The sequence below is a fragment of the Seriola dumerili genome, unplaced genomic scaffold (genome assembly GCF_002260705.1).
Source record: "Seriola dumerili isolate Sdu_G_001 unplaced genomic scaffold, Sdu_1.0 BDQW01000019.1, whole genome shotgun sequence".
NCBI classification, from domain to species: domain Eukaryota; kingdom Metazoa; phylum Chordata; class Actinopteri; order Carangiformes; family Carangidae; genus Seriola; species Seriola dumerili.
This window is the reverse complement of record NW_019174274.1, coordinates 1,170,212-1,189,901: the sequence shown is the minus strand read 5'-3', so window position 1 is coordinate 1,189,901 and position 19,690 is coordinate 1,170,212. Positions and strand designations below refer to the sequence as shown.

At 45.6% G+C, this 19,690-nt stretch overlaps 1 protein-coding gene across 3 annotated transcripts; it reads right to left on the bottom strand.

The window, feature by feature from the left end:
* Positions 1–3,484: 3,484 nt before the first annotated feature.
* On the bottom strand, positions 3,485–19,313 carry LOC111234025 (collagen alpha-1(VIII) chain-like). Of its 3 annotated transcripts, none has more exons than XM_022761921.1 (4): positions 19,173–19,313; positions 8,348–8,505; positions 6,947–7,218; positions 3,485–6,370 (listed from the first exon to the last, which is right to left on the bottom strand). In XM_022761921.1, exons 3-4 carry the CDS (start codon positions 7,212–7,214, stop codon positions 4,422–4,424), a joined length of 2,217 nt encoding a protein of 738 aa, XP_022617642.1. In that variant the 5' UTR covers positions 7,215–7,218; positions 8,348–8,505; positions 19,173–19,313; the 3' UTR covers positions 3,485–4,421. The 3 variants fall into 3 exon arrangements, with proteins under 3 accessions (XP_022617642.1, XP_022617661.1, XP_022617652.1); XM_022761940.1 differs by having other exon boundaries at positions 7,049–7,218; XM_022761931.1 differs by lacking the exon at positions 8,348–8,505.
* Between the last annotated feature and the right edge of the window lie 377 nt (positions 19,314–19,690).

Here is a 19,690-nt window from a genome sequence, read left to right as displayed (position 1 = left end):
CTCCCTCCCTCCCTCCTTCCTTCCTTCCTTCCTTCCTTCCTTCCTTCCCCACCCACCCAACCAACCACCCACTCATCCCAGAGTTCACCTCACACCAGTCACAAGCTGTTAAAGAAGTTCATTGTAAGGACATGCAGAGTTACAGACCAGCAATTGACACTTTGTTCATCTTCCCACCATCAAATTATCCAATTGATAGGAAACAGAGACAAAGGACCCTTCTCTCACAAACACTCCATGCTTTTAGCATGCCAGAGAGAGAGAGAGAGAGAGAGAGAGAGACACAGAACCAGACAGAGGATCAAATGGTCAGCTCCGGAGAATCCGCCCATGCACACTGGGGAACTGGACAACTTTGGCAAAATCTCCACTTTGTAACAACAAGACTGTCTAATGATATTTCATTGTTTCTTATATAGGACAAGTAACACCAAAAGGACTGGTTATCACTAAGGTGTGAATCCTGGCCTCTGTGCCATACATGAACACCCCCCCCACCCTTCCTCTGTCCCTCTCTAGATAAGAGGCATAAACTACAACCCACATTCAAATCCTGGGTAGCAACCAGCTCAACGTTCTGAGGAAGACTATATCATTAAATATAGACTATTAGTTTTAGGAAATGTTTATATTGTTCATTGATCAGTTAACCGCTCGTATTATGATTCATTCCGGGTTTGAAGGATGTAACATGAAATCCGCTCTTGTATTAATCCTACCTGTCATTATCAGTGCCATTAGATTTATGTTATTTCATTTCATGTCTTATAGTCACACTAGAAGACGGATGTGCCAGTTTATACGTAAGCTATACAGTTAAACTGTTCAAAAGTTCCGTGGAAAATGACCCTCTTCTCCGAGTTGAAACATGGGAGAAAACAGGTGACACCCCCGGGGCGTAAAACGGTCGTGATCGATTCACACGCTGCTAGAAGCGAGAGAAGGCTACAACTAGGAAAAAACCATGCAGAAGACTCTAAGCTCTAAGCCGCTACCCGCAAACTCGTGGCTTTTAGCCACAGCTCTTAGCCGTTTCTGCACTTTATCGTTTCTCCACCACCTTTATTTTGTTTTCTGCAATTAACTATGAGCAGCAGGCTCTCGGACACTTAGAAATCACTCCCACTCATTTTTTGTAGCTATAGTAGGTTATTTGCTGTATTTCAACACTTTTATGACCTCCTCAGTACTACAAATAATAATTAGCATTAACACGCCTCCCTTCTCCACAGCTACCTCAAACTTCTGCGCAACATTGCAGGGCTGGAAGCCAAAATTCACTGGTTACAAATGAACGTGGAAGCCGATGGGCTTATATGGGAACGACACTGCCTTACCGTGGACTCAAAACAGTGGACGAGAATGTGCTAACACGCGGCTAATTAGCACCGCCTATAATACATCTACAACTGGTTTAGGGCCAAAATACATTTATGATCCGCTGCTATTTTATGAGCCCTCGTAAGAAATGTTAAAAAGTTATGTTACATTGCTAAGACAGTGTTGTTTTTATATTATGATGATTACTGTTGCTATGCATTAGGGGGCACAAGGGTGAAACTCAAAGCAGTCAGTCACACACACATAGGGAGACACCAGAACAACAGGATGTCATGTAACAACAAACAACTTCTAGCGTGGTTTTTCTCCAGGTGCGGTCGCATCAGAAGAACGAGGCGCTGTGCCGAGAGGCTGGGACCGGCCTGTGCACCGACGAAGGGAGAGCCGAGTCTAAACCACAGCCTCTCCCCGGCTTTTTTGCCAATCAGATAGTTACAAAAATATATACAAAACTCTGTGTAACTGCTAAGATAGACACTCTTCTCTGGGACGTTGGCCACAGCTAACTGCTTGCAGACTGTGGTTTTCAGATCAGAGGAAATCCGTGTACATGCTGATTTTGATTCTTTAATAGCAAATAAATATTGGTTTCGATGCCTAACTTCGACTGGAGAACTCTTATTGCAAATAAACAAATGCGCTGACACCGTCTAGACCGATCAGGTCATCTGGGACAGGTCTGCTTTCTGTCCCCGGTGTAAAAACTAAACACGGAGAAGCAGCGTTCAGTTTTTATGCTCCACACATCTGCAACAAACTCCCAAAAAACCGCACGTCTGCTGCAGCTCTCGGGTCTTTTAAACACTCAGAAGGTCAAAGTTCATGTAGAAATAAGAGCACTCACTCGCTCGCTCGCTCACTCACACACACACACACACACACACACACACACACACACACACACAGACCTCAGATGGTCACTAACAAGTGGCTGGGTGTTCTAAGAATCAGCGCTTGGACGTATACAGTCAATTTAAGGTAAACACAAGAAACTTGTGCTACAGAAAATGGACCAGACTCAGTGAATAGCTTAACATCCTAAGTCCTATGATAACTATTAATTTGGCTACACAGACTAATGGGCAGTGATAACTAACATGTCTTTGGGGTCGTCAGGTGGGAACCTCCTTTCGCCAGTGTTTCGTCTAGACGGTCCCACGACACCTCCAGGAGGCTAGACGGTGATCGCTGGCGTCCCAGAGTCGCTCCCCTAATGCCAGCCATCGCCGCTCCTCACACCGCGACAATTCTCTCCTTTATCTTGCCTACGCTACCACAAACGACGTCATCGACTCGGACAAAACACGTTAGCAGATTCAGCAAACAAACTCCCCTGACTCCCATTTTGAATGAGGGAGGTAGAGTCAAGGAGAGATGCCTTTTTTAAGCTAAACTCTCCCCCGCCGGATTAGGCTGTGCTCTAACTCCCCCACTCTCCAACAACTCACCTAAAACAAATAAACTCACCTAAACAGGCTCACACAGGCCTCATCTGACATGTCCTTTACTATTTTCCTCACGCTCTGTCCACTTCCCCCCAACTCCTTCACTACAAATCCTCTACGTCCTACTTCCGCTGGACAAATCCTAACTTTCCGTTCACGCTCTGCTACCTACCTCGTCCGGTAGTGTGAAGCGACCCGCTCCCGGCGCTCAAAGTCACCGCCGTCTGCGCCTGCTCATCTCGGACCTTCTCCGCGATCCGTGGTCCGTATCTGAAAAGCACAACACGTAGAGTTTTCATCAAGACCAGAGCCGCGGTAAAAAAAGAAGGCCGAGTTACGTTCCGAACCTTAGGTAAGAGTCTCCCCTCCGATTCCCGAGCAGTGGCGTCGACTACTTACGTTGTGTCGGCTAGGTTTCTGTAGCTTCACGTAAGAGTACGTCCGTGCGCACGTCTCAAACTCCCGTCGGTCAGAATCTCTCTCGTTCAAACTAGCTTTACAATAAAGGTCAAATTATTCAGCGACTATACACTTAGAAAAGAAAAGAAAAACAAACCGTTAAAGAGTAATATATCATGTACCGTATTTATGATGATAGTGAAACGTGCGATAGAGTTCAATGTAATGTTATGCGACGCGGGAACTGCTAAAACTAAGTAAAGACAATGAAAATCCAGTCAAGGCAACTCTTCTTTTATTTCTTTATTTATTCAAATTCACCGGTAAAAGCGACACAGACCAAAATTCACATATTTAGGCACAATTTTCCATTTGCTTATGCACCGTTGTCCAAAGTTCAAACATATTTCATCCGCAGTTTCAACACCTAAACTAAATAGAAAAACTGGAACGGACACGGATGGGTGTATAAACATTGACGTTTTGAATATTTGTCTTCTTTTTTGCCACAGAACCTGTATGCCGTGTTCTGCGTTTTGGAATCAACTCCCGCCGTTTAACAAAAAACGCAACCATCCCGAGTAATCAGTAGTCAAACAAATAAATTACAGAGAATATTGACAAACTGACAAAAGAACCTTTCAAAGAATTCTTGTACAAACAAAACAAATCCATGACATCAAATAGTCAAAAAGGAAACAATCAAAAGATAGTTAGTCTGCCAAATTGTGGGAAAAAGTACTACTTCTCTTCTGGACTGCTATTTCTTGCGTTAAAAAGCTGCATTTTCCAAATAACGTAAAAAGACAATAACTTAAACACAAATACATAACCCCGCTGTACGTTACCCTAACTTTGAGTAAATGCCTTGTACGATGAAACCGATAGGATCTTATGTGCCCGATCCTCAGTTTATAACTGTAAAGCCATCAAAAAAATGAGTGAAAAGTGAATATAATTCTGCAACAGAAAGCCTCGACGTTCCAGGAATTATTCCGGCCGAGTCGCAAACAATGATATACCGCGTACGTATGGATATAAGAATAAATGCGCGACGTAAACGTACCGGAATCATCGGATCGTGTTTTGGACCCCTTTTTTTTCCCATTCCCGCGTATCGTAGCCGACGACCGGATGGTTTATCGTTCTGTACGTAGTGCCCTCGTCGTTTCGCGACCGCTCTTACCCAGACTCCGACGCTGCGCGTAAATACAGATGTGATGCGCGTCGCGCTTCTCACATCGGGTACAACAAGTATCCGGCAAACACCGAGTGGACGTATTGACCGGCGTAAAGTCCCGCGGCCTGGTCCGACGGCAGCTGTATGTGCGCGGTGTCTCCTTGCCGTAACGGGAGTACGGCGCTCCCCGAAGCCTGATCCAGCAAGCCCTTTTTGTACTCGTCGTAAGTGTACATCACCGGCTCGTTGTTCTTCATCAGTGCCACCCACACGTTACCTCCTTTGCAGTGGACGTGGTAGGAAAAGTAGTAGACCCCCGGTACGCTACAGGTGAAAACGCCCGTTTGGGGATTGTAATCTTGATTGCCGTTGTGCAGGAGTTTGTCAAAGACTACAGGAGAGCCCACGGGAGGGAACGGATTCGTCAGCTTAGCCGTGAACGCGGGCATCTCCGGACCGTTTCCGCTAATCTCGCCTCCGTTCTTTCTGTAGCCTAGCTTTTGGCCGCCGTACGGGCCGGTCACGGGGAGGATCTGTCCGAGGTCGGGGGATACGGCGGGTAGTCCCGGAGGTCCGGGAGGTCCGGGTTTTCCCGCTTGCCCCGGAAGTCCGGGCGGGCCGCCGGGGCCGGGGTTACCTTGAGGGCCGACGTGACCGGGGGGTCCCCGCTTTCCGTCGCCGGGATAGCCGGGTTTACCGGGCGGGCCCGTCTCGCCTTTTTGTCCCGGTAGCCCGGGAGGTCCGATCGGTCCCCCGGGTCCCGTGAGCCCCGGGATCCCTTGCGGCCCCTGGTGGCCCGTCTCTCCGGGTTGTCCCCCCTCTCCTCTCGGTCCGGGTAATCCCGCCGCGCCGGGGGGACCGGATATACCCCTGACGCCGGCTTCTCCTTTCGGTCCGACGGGCCCTTGTAAACCTCTCTGTCCGGGTTGCCCGCCCTCTCCCGACCTACCCGGCAGTCCCGGAAGGCCCGGGGGCCCCGGTTCGCCCTTTATTCCCGGATTTCCTTTCGGTCCTCCGGCGCCGTACTCTCCCTTTTGCCCCGGGAAGCCCAGACTGCCGGGAGGTCCTATCGGACCCGGCGGGCCGGGCGTACCGCCGGGACCGGTGGGACCCATGACGCCCGGGAGACCTCCGTGACCTTTGTCGCCTTTAGAGCCCGGAGGACCGGGAAGACCGGCGTGTCCCTTGTGACCCTTAGGTCCCGGGAAGCCCGGTTTACCGTAGCCCGGCAATCCCGGACCTCCCGGTAAACCGGGGGGGCCCGGTTCCCCTTTCCCTCCCGAGAGCCCGGGTTGCCCTCTAAAACCGTCTTTCCCCGGTTTTCCCGTTCCCGGCGGTCCCGGCGGTCCCGGATGACCTCTGTCGCCGGGTGAGCCCGCCGGTCCCGGCTCTCCGGGAGGACCGGACTTTCCCGGTATCCCCGGTTGCCCGGGGAGACCGTTGAGGCCGGGCGTACCGACGCCGGGCATGCCCGCGTTCCCGGGCGGACCCGGCGGCCCGCCGGGCCCTTTCAAACCCGGCAGACCGGGTAGACCGAGTCCTTTGTCTCCCCTGGGGCCCGGGAGGCCGGGTATCCCGGGCGGACCTTTTTGACCGGGCTCCCCCAGAGGACCCGGCTGCCCCGGCAGCCCCTGGCCTCCCGATTTCGAAATCCCGGGGAGTCCGGGGGGACCCGGGAGACCCGCCGGCCCGGGGAGTCCGGTCGGTCCTTCGCCGCCGTTAGGACCCAGGTCGCCTTTCGCTCCCGGTAATCCGGGTCCTCCGGGTTTTCCCGGCAATCCCGGCATGCCCGGTTTTCCTATCCCCGGGTAACCTTGAGGACCGGGAGGTCCCGGCTTTCCCGGTGACCCTGGCGTTCCCTGGCCCGGGAGTCCCGGGGGGCCTTGCGGTCCCGGCGGTCCCGTTATTCCGGGGGGGCCTTGGATTCCTTGCGGTCCCTCTCTGAGCCCCTCTCCGCCCGGGCCGGGGGGAGGCGGGCCTTTAGCCCCTCTGGGAAACGTTTGACCTGAGAAAAAGAGAAAACATTTGGTAGACGGGCGTGAATATTGACCCGCTAGATCCATCCGCACTCATCCAGACATCCGTTTATTTAAAACATTCAAGAAAATGTTAAACGTTTGCAGCAATCCTTTCTCACAACAGAGTGAATTAAAACTGAATAATGCAATTTTGAGGCACTTTTGAGCCAAGCCCTCCGTTTCCACTAAATAACGCAACTACGTTCCTTTCTATGCTATCTTACCGTGAGAATTATGGGTTCGGCTTCGTTTAAGGTTAGCCGACGCTAATGTGAAACTTGAAACCGTATATAAATTAGCATTTTATAGTCTTTATTCTGTTTTAACCTGCGACGTGTCAGAGATCGCGAGTCGCCCCCCGTTTATTAACAAAGAAATAAGAAAACAACTTTTCGTCTCTGACGTCAAGGTAAATGCCGTAAATAGATGTCAGTACCTACGTACGTTTACGCTGTAAAAACAACACGAAGCGGGGCGTATCGTAAAAGATGAATATTAGAATTAGGATTGTCTTTTTATCAAACCAACATTAACTCCATTTTCGTGTAACTAGTTGAGCTCACCCTTGCCCTCAGTCAGTGGCCTCTCTTTGCCCATTTGCAAAGGCAGCTGTGGAAGCTCTTTTCCATACTGAGGCACTAATGGCATAAGTGGCATCTCGTTACCCAAAAACTGTTGCTGAGGATACCCGTCATTGTATTGTGGCAGGGGCTGGTGCTGTTGAGGCGGCTGCTTGTGTCCGTAATACGCCCCGCCGTGGGTCGGGCGTAATAAACACAGCTGGAACGCTGTGACGAGTAGAGAGAAAGACTGGAGGGGTACGGCCGCCATTTTTCTGCAGGGGAGAAGAAAACAAAAAGTATAAATGCAGATAAGAATTTATTTTCCGTCCGAGTGCAAGTATCCCAGTATTGGAATTCAAAAAAACCCTATTTCGCGTTTAAAGTCAAAGTAATCGGAGCTGCTTTTGATTACTTTTATTACTTATTACTGCTCGGCATCTTGTGAAAATGTATTTGTTGATTATATTTTGTATTATTAATCTGAATCCGGCAAGTAACTGGTGCCAGAAGTCATCAAATACGACACAGTATAATATAGTAGTATGTGTAGTAAGTGGCTATGTGCGTTTCATGTAGATCCGGAAGAAAATCCATTCTAACGTTAACATAACGGACGGAATAAGGACTTTTATCGTAAAATATGTGTGTGCTCGTTATGAGTCCTGCATCTCTCAAGCTTCACAGCTTCAGTAGGCTACAAAGTCTTTCTGCTATAAAACTGTAGTCCCCGAGCCCGAGCCGGCTGGACAAACGGCGTTCGCGTTAGTTTGTGCTCTTCGTCGAGCGGCCGAATGAAGAAACGGTTTCTGAAGCCGGCCCTCGGGGACTGTGGTCAAACTGAAAAAGTAACAAAAACCCTCTCCTTCCCTGTGTTTACGCACGTGTAAAAGCCTCAGAGTCTCATATCTTTGACGTGAATTATATCGCATACGTTGCTAAAACACATATCCTCGTTAAGATATGTGATATAGCGATGGGTGAATGTATGTTTGTGTGTCCTGAAACGACCGACGAGATCAAAGTTTTTGGAGAGCTGAAACGATGGAAATGAGACATTTTTCCAGACAATTATTTAAAAAAGCAATCTCAGTGGCGTCAGGCTGAAGACGATTACCGCACACGCTTCCTAATCCTTGCGGTTGATCTATGCGCTATGCGACGAGGAAGAAAACCTCAGACAAGGGAAGGTGAATGAGATGATATTGTTGGAAGGACAAAAAAAAAAAAAAAAAACAGGTGGAAATTTTAATCTAAGAATTTCTAAATCTCTGGCCGTGTTGGCCATGTTATATATGAATTTGATATTAACAATACAAGAGAGTATTTGGCTGCACACAGTTTCAAATCAATTGATTTCATTTCATTTGTATTGACTTTGCATCGACGGCCTCCCGCCCTTACTCCTCTCAAACTGAAGGTCGTCGCCCCCTCTTTGGCCTGCGCCTCCTTCGTCCGGTTTCTCCCCTCGCTTCGGGTCGCTTCTCTGGGTCTTTTTCAAGGCATGAGTGGGACGGTGGCCATGCGCGGGATTCCGGCCAGGTGTTAGCTGCTGCTGAGCCCTGCGAAAATATGAACGTCAGGTTCCGTGAATGTCAGGTGGTGACCTTTCGCGGAGGCCTGGGGTTGGTAACGCTAAGCTGCCATCCCCACCTGGTAGACATATTTTGGCCCTGATACGGTTATGCTGAGACACACCCCCTTTCCTTGAGGAATGTAGGGACGGGAGCTATTAAAAATAAATGTAACAGAACTGTAAAATTACAAAAATGGATGTTTGCGGCCTGTCTGAGAGATAGATAGAGATACCGAAACCTCGGGCAAAGAATGTTTTTCTCTACTTATAAAGGTTCTATACATCTGTTTCCGCAAATCTCTTCAAATGCAACAAAAACTGTAATCTGATGCCATAAACAAATCTTCATACGTGATCGCTTTTAATCCGCCGTTACTGGGCGTCGCGCCCGTCTGACTGAATTCGGAGGCCTCCCGAAGCTAAAGATGATCTTTACGATGTATTGATCCGGCACAGCTATGAGACTGAATGCCCCCAAACAGCGAGGTCCGTACGTTTTGTGTAGCTGGCTTCTAATCTTAAAACTACAACCGTAAATTCCTGTGTTAATCGCAATTGATGAAGCCTGCTCTAAGAAAAAATTTTTTTTCTGCGGCGTACTCCTCGATTATGTTTTCATCATTGAAGAAAAACTTACACTTTTGATTGCGCAGAGCTGACAGACTGCCAGGCTTTTAACCGGAACCGAGAGGTATGGCCTCTTTACGCTGGCCCCCGGTATGTTCAAGGATTGATTTGAAGACATTTCTGATTACTTTTTGATTTGTGATTACATTTAAGGTTCTCTGCGGTCTGGCTCTTAATAAATGCCTGTGTATAGTTTGAGATCCTTCGGCAGAGAATCCGTTTTAATCCGTTCCGGAAGCCCAGAGTCCGTGTTCAGGGGCTTTAAACCTTTTCCTAAAACATACTTGGGTTATTTCACTTGACTTTTTCCTCTTTGATTCTTTTATTTTGTGGATTGTGAGAAGCACTTTGTAGTTTTGGTTTTGATCTATAAATAACAATAAAACCGAATAAAGATGCTTATAAAGTATCAGCGGCAGCTGAGTTTCAGTGCCACATACTGATATCGTGACCAGACTTTTTCAAAGGTTGTGCCGAAAGCAATCGTTTGTTAAACGTCTTTTTTCAGATAAAGAACCTGCTCGAGTATTGATCTTCTAAATTGAACATGATGTCACACATGGGGATGTTAAACTGACCGTCTCTGTACTCAAAACCCTTTGCGCTCACACAAAGCAAACTATTCTCTGCAGACAAAAAAGGAACATATGCTTGGCGAGGAAACGAGACGACCTCCGTAAAACAATAAGTCAGCAAAACAAAGAGGACGGGCCGCTGCTTTGAAACACGTGTTCCCTCCGACCTCCGAGGATACGTCGCTCTTTGTGGCTTTCGGAGACGCGGCGGACGAAAACGCGTCCTATCCCGATGACGGGACGAGCCGAGCGAGTGACGGAGCTCGTTTCGGGGGCCGGAAGCAGCTTTTGGCAGAGTTTCATCTGCGGTGACCGAATGTCTTAGAGACGCACGGGGCAGGGTTAAGGACGTTTTCTGTTTCAGCGTAGAACGCACTCAAATGCTTCTCCACCAAAATCTGCTCGCTGTAGTGCTCTGGTCAGACATACATACATGTATCTACCTTTCTATATGGATAGTTTAGATTAGGGAACCATTTACGTTTTCCGGCACAACCGTAAGCTTTCAATTCTCTCTTATCAATCAGCAAACAAAGATTTATGGAGCTATTTAAAGCAAAAGCCCTGTGGAGCTGAAATTCCTTGTAGTATCTGATTTTTCACGGTGCAGCCAATGTTTCTGACAAAATAACTCTTACCAGAATTTGCACCGGAGAGTTCGCTCAACAACCCGAGAGTTTAGTCTGGGATATCGTCAAGGGGCTAGACCTAAAGTGTATGGATTCACACGGTCTTGGAGACTGGGCGGTGTGTCACGATGACTTGAAATTTCAGATTTGTGTGACTCGTTTGACCAAAGTTGCACTTGAAAAGTGATTCCTCCTTTTTTTTTTTTTTTTTTTTTTTTTTTTTTTTTAACTGAATGTGGGCTGTGTAATTTCTCACCGGTTACTTGTTTTACTCGTAAAAGAATAAAATCAGATATGTGTCACTTTGACTTTTTGGAGAGGGAGAACACGGCGCCGTTTCCAGTTACAAAACATCTGCTTAGGACTATTTTTCTTTCTCACGTCCCGGACAAAAATCCCCCTAAATCTAAAATAGAAAAAGTAAACACAATTTGTCTTTTAGACCTGAAATACCAAGTGCTGTAAATCTTACAGTCTGCTTATCGTCCCAGACGGTTCAACTTTCAACACAATCTGTCCGATCTCGGCCTGATCGACCTCTGTGAGCTCGCCTCCCGTCTTCTTCGCTTTCCGCAGAGGGGATATAGAGCATCCTTGGCGGCGTCGTGTCTGTCTGGTTTGAAAAGTGAAAACACCTCCTCAGTGGTGGAAACACAGCTCGCCTCGCAGTCTAAAGGTAACAGAATTCTAACGGAAATTGAAGCCTAAAAACTGCAAACCCTTTCCCTCAGTTGGGGGAAACGTGATTGGATAACTCTCGTATAACTCAAAGGAGACATTTCAGGGACGGGACAGATAAGTGCCCTGTAGAGAGCGTTTGGATCGGATAAAATAATTTATGTTCATTTATCCAGAGAAGCTTTTAAGATTTCTGACACTAGATTTCTGAGCGGCAAGAAAAAGGGTGATGCCAGTTACTCGAGTTGCCTTCTTCGCTGTTTTTTGTTTGGTGTCTTTGATACACGAAGAACACAACACCTCCCGGTCAGTGAGCTTAGTGGGGAATTACAGCTGAACCATCTGAGCAAAAGCACACATGTCACAAACTACAGTGTACAGGGTCTAGACGAGGCGGTGGGGGTTCACGTTATAAAATATGTCTTGATCTCACGTTACTGGCAGCTAGGAAATGCACTGCTATTCAGTGGAGATCTGTTGTTTTGCCAGGTCCTCCACAGTGTTGGATTCAGACTTTGAAATTTGACATTTAAAAGCCTGTTACGATATGAGAAAGAATTGTATAAAATTTGGCCTTTTCATGTGAATTTTGATCCCCCGGCTGGTTTTTAACAGGACTTAGATCTGTGTTTCAACTGCTTACAGACTAGTGCTGCACTGTGTTGTACTTGTTGTATATCCACACGTTCTGTAGCTGTTGTGTTATTGTTGCGTCATGTTACCAAAGGAACAAAAACTATCCCGCTGTACATGTGTAGACGGACAGCTCCGGAATACGAATCTACTCGACTTAACCGAGTCCTCTTTGCGTCTCGACAACAAAGGATCTGTTTTTCAAACAAACTTCTTTCTTATTTTTTTTTTCCCCAACTTTTTCCTTTTCATCTCGTGCGTGAACTCCGCTTTGATGAAAACTCTTCAGACACCTCCGTACCCCTCCCGCTTGATGACAATCCCATGCAACAAAGATTGCTCGCCCCGGAATGGACGCCGGTTCCCTCTGAAACTCTTTGCCAACACTTACAACCGCAGCCGGCCCCGCTTGGTGATGAGCCACAAGTCTTTTATCACCTCCAGCTTGGCTTTGAAAATAATCAAATTTCCATTTCTCCTCTGTGTTCCTCTCCTGACTGATTCCAGATGGGGGACTCTACCGCTCGATAAACAAATGATGAGGAACAGAGGCATGTCATTGCTTACAGATACGGGTGCCAGTCTTAATTGCTTGTGGTCAGGCCTGGCTTTTGTGTTTTAAACAGATCGCAGAGGGTCTTTCTCTTCCAATGAGAGCGGGCGGCAAACGGTGCCGCGGGACCGGGCTAAAGAGAAACTGTCACCGAACCGAAATAAAGACATTACTATCAAAACCGAGTGACTGTTGGTTATTGAGCGGCGTAGGTTCCTCTCATCTATGCGGTGAATGTTTAAAAACAAATCTACTCAGGGGAAAAACTATTAAGGATCCGAGTACAAAAAGTGATAAACGCAATTCTGTTTTTGCTATACAAAGAAAAGAAAAATTCTTAAAATGCAATTTCTGTTTTGTATTACATACAAATATTACAATAGATGAATTTGGCATGTGTTTTTGTTTAAATTGACTTCTTCCTACACTCATTGCAGCTTGGGGTTCAGTATCTTGGCCTATGACACGACACACACACACACACAGGAATGCAACGAACAGCTGACAGAAGTAGCTGAAGCTCCAAGACAACATCTGGGGAATGCACCTGCGTGTGTGCGTGTGCGTGCGTGTGTCTGTCTGTGTCTGTTTGCATGCATGTGTGCGAGAGCTGTTGCTGTGTATTATCTAGCCTTTATAAGAAAAACATCTCTACAGTGATTCTCTTGGCTGACAGTTTCTGCAGGCAAAAGTCACAAGAGACGCCTAAAACTAAAAAACACTGCTGTCCAGAGCTGAAACGATTAGTTGATTAATTTACCGACAGAAAACAGACTGTGATTAATGGTTTCTATCATTTTTTTCTAGAAAAACTGCCATAAATGTCCCATTCCCGGCTTTTGACGTCAAGATTTGCTGCTTCTCTTTGCATGGTAAATATTTCAGGCTATATAATTTACAAGAATTAAACAAAGCAAGCAATTTTTAAACAACTTACTTTCAGATAAAGGGTTGAAAAACTGTTAGTTGCAGCACTTTTTCTATCCTAAAGATGCAGTATAAAATGTCAAGTAAAGGTCTGAGATATATGGATATTTCAAAGCTACAGTCGATGTGAAATAATCGCCTTTTTACCTACAATAACTTCAAAACTTACACGTTCGCATTCCGCTGGCAAATTATAGAGAAAGAAATGAACAATTACAGTGCAATCGAAGCAAGTTATCGATACTTGTATCGATCTTGTTGACTGGTGTTTTCCACCATGTGGGTGGAGAACTAAATGTGCTTCCGGTGGTAAGAAAAGTCTGCTTGCTGGTTGATATACACGCTTTTGTATAATCAGATTTATTTTTGTTTTTTCTGTAATTAATACTGGATATTGGTTTTGTGCATCACATCTTTTATTTTCCGTCCACAGTCTGCAGAGCAACAAGTCTCTCTCTCTCTCTCTCTCTCTCTCTCTCTCTCTCTCAATGCTGCATTATTCTCACAAACCACAAGTCATACTTTGAGCATATCCTGGACCTGAATCTGTTTTTCTTTTCTGAAATCACTGCCCTCTCTGTCTCCGAGCAGGTGATTTATCCCAGCTCAATCATCGAGAAACATTTTCATTTTCCCCCGCAATCCAGCTTATCTTGATGGGAAGAGAAAACATTGAGATTTCCTCACAGTATGTTGAAAACTGAGGCAAAATGTGCACGCCTGCTCCGCCCGCTCCGGTTCTTCTCCGACCTATTTTGCTCTTTTTCAGCATTCCTTCACACCTACTCGATCTCTTTGCAGAGCGAAGGCCGGAGTCGCCTTCGCAGACGTCTACCGCCTCAAATTCGACAAGGCAGACAAGAGGTTAGCTGACCTTTAGGTGGGTTGAAAACCCACGCTTTAAGGTGGTAACATTTTAAACTCATGTTCCGAATAACCGAGTGACCGTGAAGGGAAGTAGCATCCGGATGACTTTCAAAATGGCGGCCGTAGTGTTTGCTCACCGCCCCTCCAAACCTTTGACAAACGCATACCAACATGCCAATAATTGCACCTACACCTCCCTTGCATTTACACACATCCACCCAGTCTGCCCTACCGCTTCACCCATCTCATCCGCAGATTTCCCCTCTCCTACGATTCTGGGAACCGCCGATCACCGAATGCCTGCCCGCAATTTTCATTTCAGGCAATGATCGGAGCGGGTGGAGAATTATTTTCCCGTAAGCTTTGAGTTCTGTCAAAACACAGTATCTGGTGTCAGTGGACGGGACTTAATAGCAACTCAGAGCTAGGGAAGCACTTCAAATTTTTACATACCTCACATGTTTAGAGAAAAACAATCAATAGGAAACAAAGCTGGGAAGAATATATTTTTGAATCTCAAACTATTTACTCTGACGAGAGCTTATTTTACACGACATGCTCCGCTATCTCGCGCGGCGGGAAACAAACGCTTGTGAGGTTTTTCAAACTTTTCCAAGTGCTCGTCTGAACTTTGTGCGGTTTTGCCACATTTTTACTCGCTCTCTCTCTCATATTTGCACTGGCTCTCAAAGGGACACTCCACTGGTGTATGATTATTTTTACAGGCAATAACAAGGTTTGGCAAATATTCAGATCTGATCACTTATACTATGCTTAAACCACAGACTCCCGTGTGGAATTCTGCAGTTTGCAGCTGCATAAATATATTTTGTGTACTGTGTAAATCAGCCTACGCTGTTGAAGAGGCCACACGTTGTCTCCCTTCCTGTTTCCGAGCTCAAACGGTGGTGGAAAATAACTAAGCCTGTTTACTTGCGTATTGTACCTGACCTTCTTTGCTCGTGACACCTTATACAAAGAAGTATTGTTTAGTTGGGGCCCATTGTCGCATTTCCAATGTTACGTTATTCAAATATTAGGCGATATAGGCCGCGAAATAGGAGGGCGCAACGAGATGGCGTCAGTCAAACGTGAAACGATAGAGTGCCATGTGGAAAAAACACAAACTTCCTGTCTAAACCAAGCTCCACCTCGACCTGCTACGGCAGTAAAATGCTGCTTACACTCTGGTGCGTCAGGGGCCGTTTTTTGCAGATCAAGTACTTTTACGGTCAAATATATTTAATGATAATTTAAGTAGCATTTTGGATACATTTTGGTATTTTAAGATTGTCGCGCTGGTTCTTCTACTCGAATACTCTTTCCGGCACTGCCGATTATTCCGATAAAGGCCTAAACTGCCAAAAAGGCTCAGTCGCAAATTGACCGTGAATACCTCGGAAGACTTCCGACATCCTAAGATGAACGTTTTTACGATCTAAACGCAGTGGTCAAATGAAAGCTTCCAGAGGAGTTGTAATTGGTGAAATCTGGAACGTGGGAGCGGCGTAATATTTAAAGATGACTAGGTGGTGATTATATGCTGTTTTGAGAGAAGGTTTCTCTGGGTTTATTGCTGACAATTACAACTGCAGCTCTCCTTCAAGTGATGAGTCATTATGGTTTTCAGTCTTCAGCGTTTGTTAAACTTTCTACTTTTTTGCACACATCTCAATTTATTGAGATCATAAAATGGCCCGCGGTCATTTAGGGCTTACTGCAACGCGTATAGATCCTCTGACCGGTGACAGCGATATATATGACGACGGTCCTGCGAAGCTTAATGTGTTACACAGTCGCACTGTAAAATATGCCACTCAGAGAAAAAAATATGATCCTCCCTTTTCCTACTGTCCAGATGTTTTTGCACTGGAGTATTTACGAGGGATAATAAGGACTACGACTCTGTCTACTTAGGAGTTTAGATAAGAGACACTTTGCAATAAATCTGCAAAATTTTAAGTTGTAATTCCAGGATGGTGTATTTAAACTAAACTACCATTGGCTGCACACACAGAGGGTGAAATGGATCACTATGAGAGATTAATTGCTTGCAGAATGCTTTTTTGTTAACGATGCAAAATTACCACAAAAGTTTAAAGTTTCATATTTTGGGACCGTTCTGAGGCCGCGGTATTCTGCACGGTAGCAGGAGAGCATTTGGACACATGGCCTCAAATCGCAGAGGCTGCAGCTGCAGGATCAAGAGACACATTCTCTCCGAGCTACATAAACGCTTCCTGTTCAGTAGGTGAGAACTGTGAAGGAGTACGAGTGCGAGACGGAGACAGAAAATACTGTCGAGGGACATTAACAGGGTAACAGATATATGAAGTCGCAGCCCGCTGACGGATCGGCGTCCGATTCACTCGCGTGCGGATTTTCAGGAGAGTCAAACTCGGAAGCTTCGAAGCAGGTTTGCTTCTGCATCTTCTGCTCAAAGCAAACAAGTTTCAGCATCTCGACAAAAACAAAAGCCGAGCTTAAGAAACTTTATGATCCGATGCCTTAAAAGTAAGTCATTCGTCTATAAATAAAAACAAAACAAAACAAAACAAAAAGGAAATGATCACATTTCTCAGAAACAAAGGAATAACTGCAACCATAGTGTTATAAATCCAACAAGCGAGCTCTCTGAGCTTTGACTTGACTGTTTACTGTTTGGGTAATATGCTCATTCGCTTTCTTGCTGAGAATTAAATGACAGGGTCATTACCACTCTCGTGCCTCTAGCTTTGTAAAACTTGGACAGAGCCAGACTAGGTGCTTCTCCCCGGTTTCCAGTCTTTGCTCTATGCTAAGCTAACCGGCTCTGGTATCCATCCTCTCACCTAACTCTGAAGGAATGTGAACAATTTTGCAAAAATGTCAAATTATTCCTTTAAAAAGTGATACAAACCTTGGCTTGGCGTTAGCATTTTTCAGCACTGTCTCAGATCAGTGGAAAAAAACCGGTAAAGCAAATTGTTCCGGGTTATATTAATGACATACTCTGAATAAATAACCGACAGCCTCGATACCGCTACAAAAGAGTTGTAGTGATGTTCTGCTGACTGCTCGAGTTCTTTTATTCGCCTTGAAGAGAAGAGTTTATTGTGATCACTGTTCAATATTTTAAAGCGACAGTAAATTTGCGACAAGCTGATGGTTTTGAAGAACATGTAAAACGTTTTTCTCTGACTGCACAGCAGAATTTTGTAAGGACTTGGAGTGGTGGAGCTTATCTGGGGCCAAAACTCAGGAGTTCACATGAGAAGATCCAGCTAGCCTCAGGCCTTTGGACACACTCAAACCTCAAAAAAAACAACACAATTGTACTCAATATTTTTGGAGGACCTCTTTCAAATAGATTTATTCCCAGACCTACGACTATAAATCTTTAGGTAACTTCAAGCTGACGATTTGGATATGTAGTTCGGCCTCATAAACCGTGAATGGACAATATTATATTCGGTTTCCCAAAATGTATCATTTCAAGATCCAAATAACTATAAACTAACTGTTTGCTGAAGCGGGGAGAAATACTTTTTCCTCCTCTTTCTCATATGGAAAAAAACACACAGCCCCGGAAAAACAAAACAAACACCCCCAAAAATGCACGAATGCATCTTGGGAGGTCTGATGGTAGGCCCGGACGTGGCGCCGCTATAGATGATAGTTCATCACCTCTTCTGAAGGATCCTGAAGCTCTGCGTTCTCCCAATTTGATCTTTCTCCACCTTCTCGCATCTGCATAACAGTGTTATGTGCGTTTCCACGGCGCTGCTGCTTAGCACTGAATGACAAAAATCCACAACAACCGTTTTGCTGATGCCGACGGCCCTTACGAGTGTTACGGTAATCAAAAACTTTCAGCGGGTTAATTGTACGACTTGTTTAACCTCAAGTGCGTGAGCTCCTTTAACCACATTTTCCCCTAATTAAGAGTTTTCTCCCTGAGAAAGGAAAAACATGATCACTTTAAATCAAGAGCTGGAAGTTAGAAACAGCTGCAAATGCTGACAGAGGATCTAACAATGTTCCTCTCAGTTCCATAAAAACCGACCTTTCTGGTATCTGAAACTTCTTTTCCACAAAAAACATATCTGCTTTCATGCTATTGCGACCTACTTCTACATGCAAGTTATAGCCGCTGTTATGACACGTTTCCACTCACTTGCGGCGGAAAAAAGGTTCTGAAGAAACAACAGTCGAGCCTTGGACATGTTTAACATTGTGATAAATCCGCAGTTGGTGTGAAGCAGGGATTCCCGACTGTTTCCTGGCAGGTGCACGCTCGGATACTCTGTGATTAACTTATGTTAAGAGGTTAGAGAGGCAAAAATCAGACTGAAAACTGTCACGTCTGCGTGTTTTAGGTTGAAGATGAGTTGAATTAAGTTGCCTGAAAGATTTCCTGAAGCCCAAACTTTCCATCTCTGACTCATTTCTCAGAGCCAATGTGCTGCCAGAAAGCCTCTTTCAAAAATTGACTCTAATCCTCTTTTCCTCTTATTTATGTGGGATAGTTAAAACTACAATAATCTCAACAGTGAATCCTGTTCTTGCTCAAACACTGGAAGAAAAAGTGCCTATGTTTTTTTTTCTTCTTTGTTGAAAGACATGCAACTAAAATTTCTGAAATGTCAAGACATTCCATTAACTGATGCTAAATCCTGTCAAGATGCTGCACTATGCATTTATTTTAACAAGTTTAAGCCAGAGTTATTCTTCCCAGGTGTCTCTTTTGGATTTTCTTTGCATTTGGAAAACTGTCAGACATTATCTGCAAAGACTTCTGTCAGCAGAGGCTCACAGCAGTGAGCTCTGTGAAATAGGATGTCTTATGAAACATTTTGGAAGTTGAGAAAATAATTTTTTTTTTTTTTGCTCTGCCTCTCTATTTCCATGTTCCTTTCTTTGGTCCTACTTCTGTGAATCACATGCAATCTCAAATCTCATGTATTGTTCCACAAATTCACACAAGAAATTTGTCAAGTTTGCCAAGAGAAAAGGGGGAAATGATCCAGGCAAGACAATGCATGAAAAACACAAACTATAAGCTGTATCATGCTTTAGGATTACTCGCCGAATGCTATTTCTGCACCGAAAAACCTAAACACGGCAGCCGTGCCGACCGAAACGTCATCCGATCCCGCGGTGCCAGTGGTGATGCATCCCTTACCTTTATGTGCGTGCTGCTGCTGCAGAGTGGAAGTATCACAAGGTTTTGAGGAGTCTGGGACAGACGCTGAACAGCAGCCCTGGTGAGGGTTTGGCTTTTATCTGCAGGTGGGTGGAGCTGCTCGAGCTGAGAGAGAAGAGAAGCACTAGATCTGTCCATGTATGTGAGAGAGAGAGAGAGAGAGAGAGAGAGAGAGAGGGAGGGAGGGAGGGAGGGAGGAAAACAGGGTCTGTGAGAGAGAGAAACCACTGCTGGGACTACATGTTTGCAGCATTAGAGGTTATTATATACAGAAGCAAACTGAGGGAAAAGAGGAAACCCAATCAGCTGCGCAACTATATATCACAAGGAGGAAGATTCTCGTTTGACTTGGACGTCTTAGTGCATTCTTTGCATGCAGAAAGATTTAAGGGCATGGCCTCACTTTGGTTAGCAAGCGCTGGCTGAGGTCAAGATTGAGCTGAGAGGAGGGGTTTTTGTGACTACAACAGTACTCACACGGTAGTTGACAAAGCAAA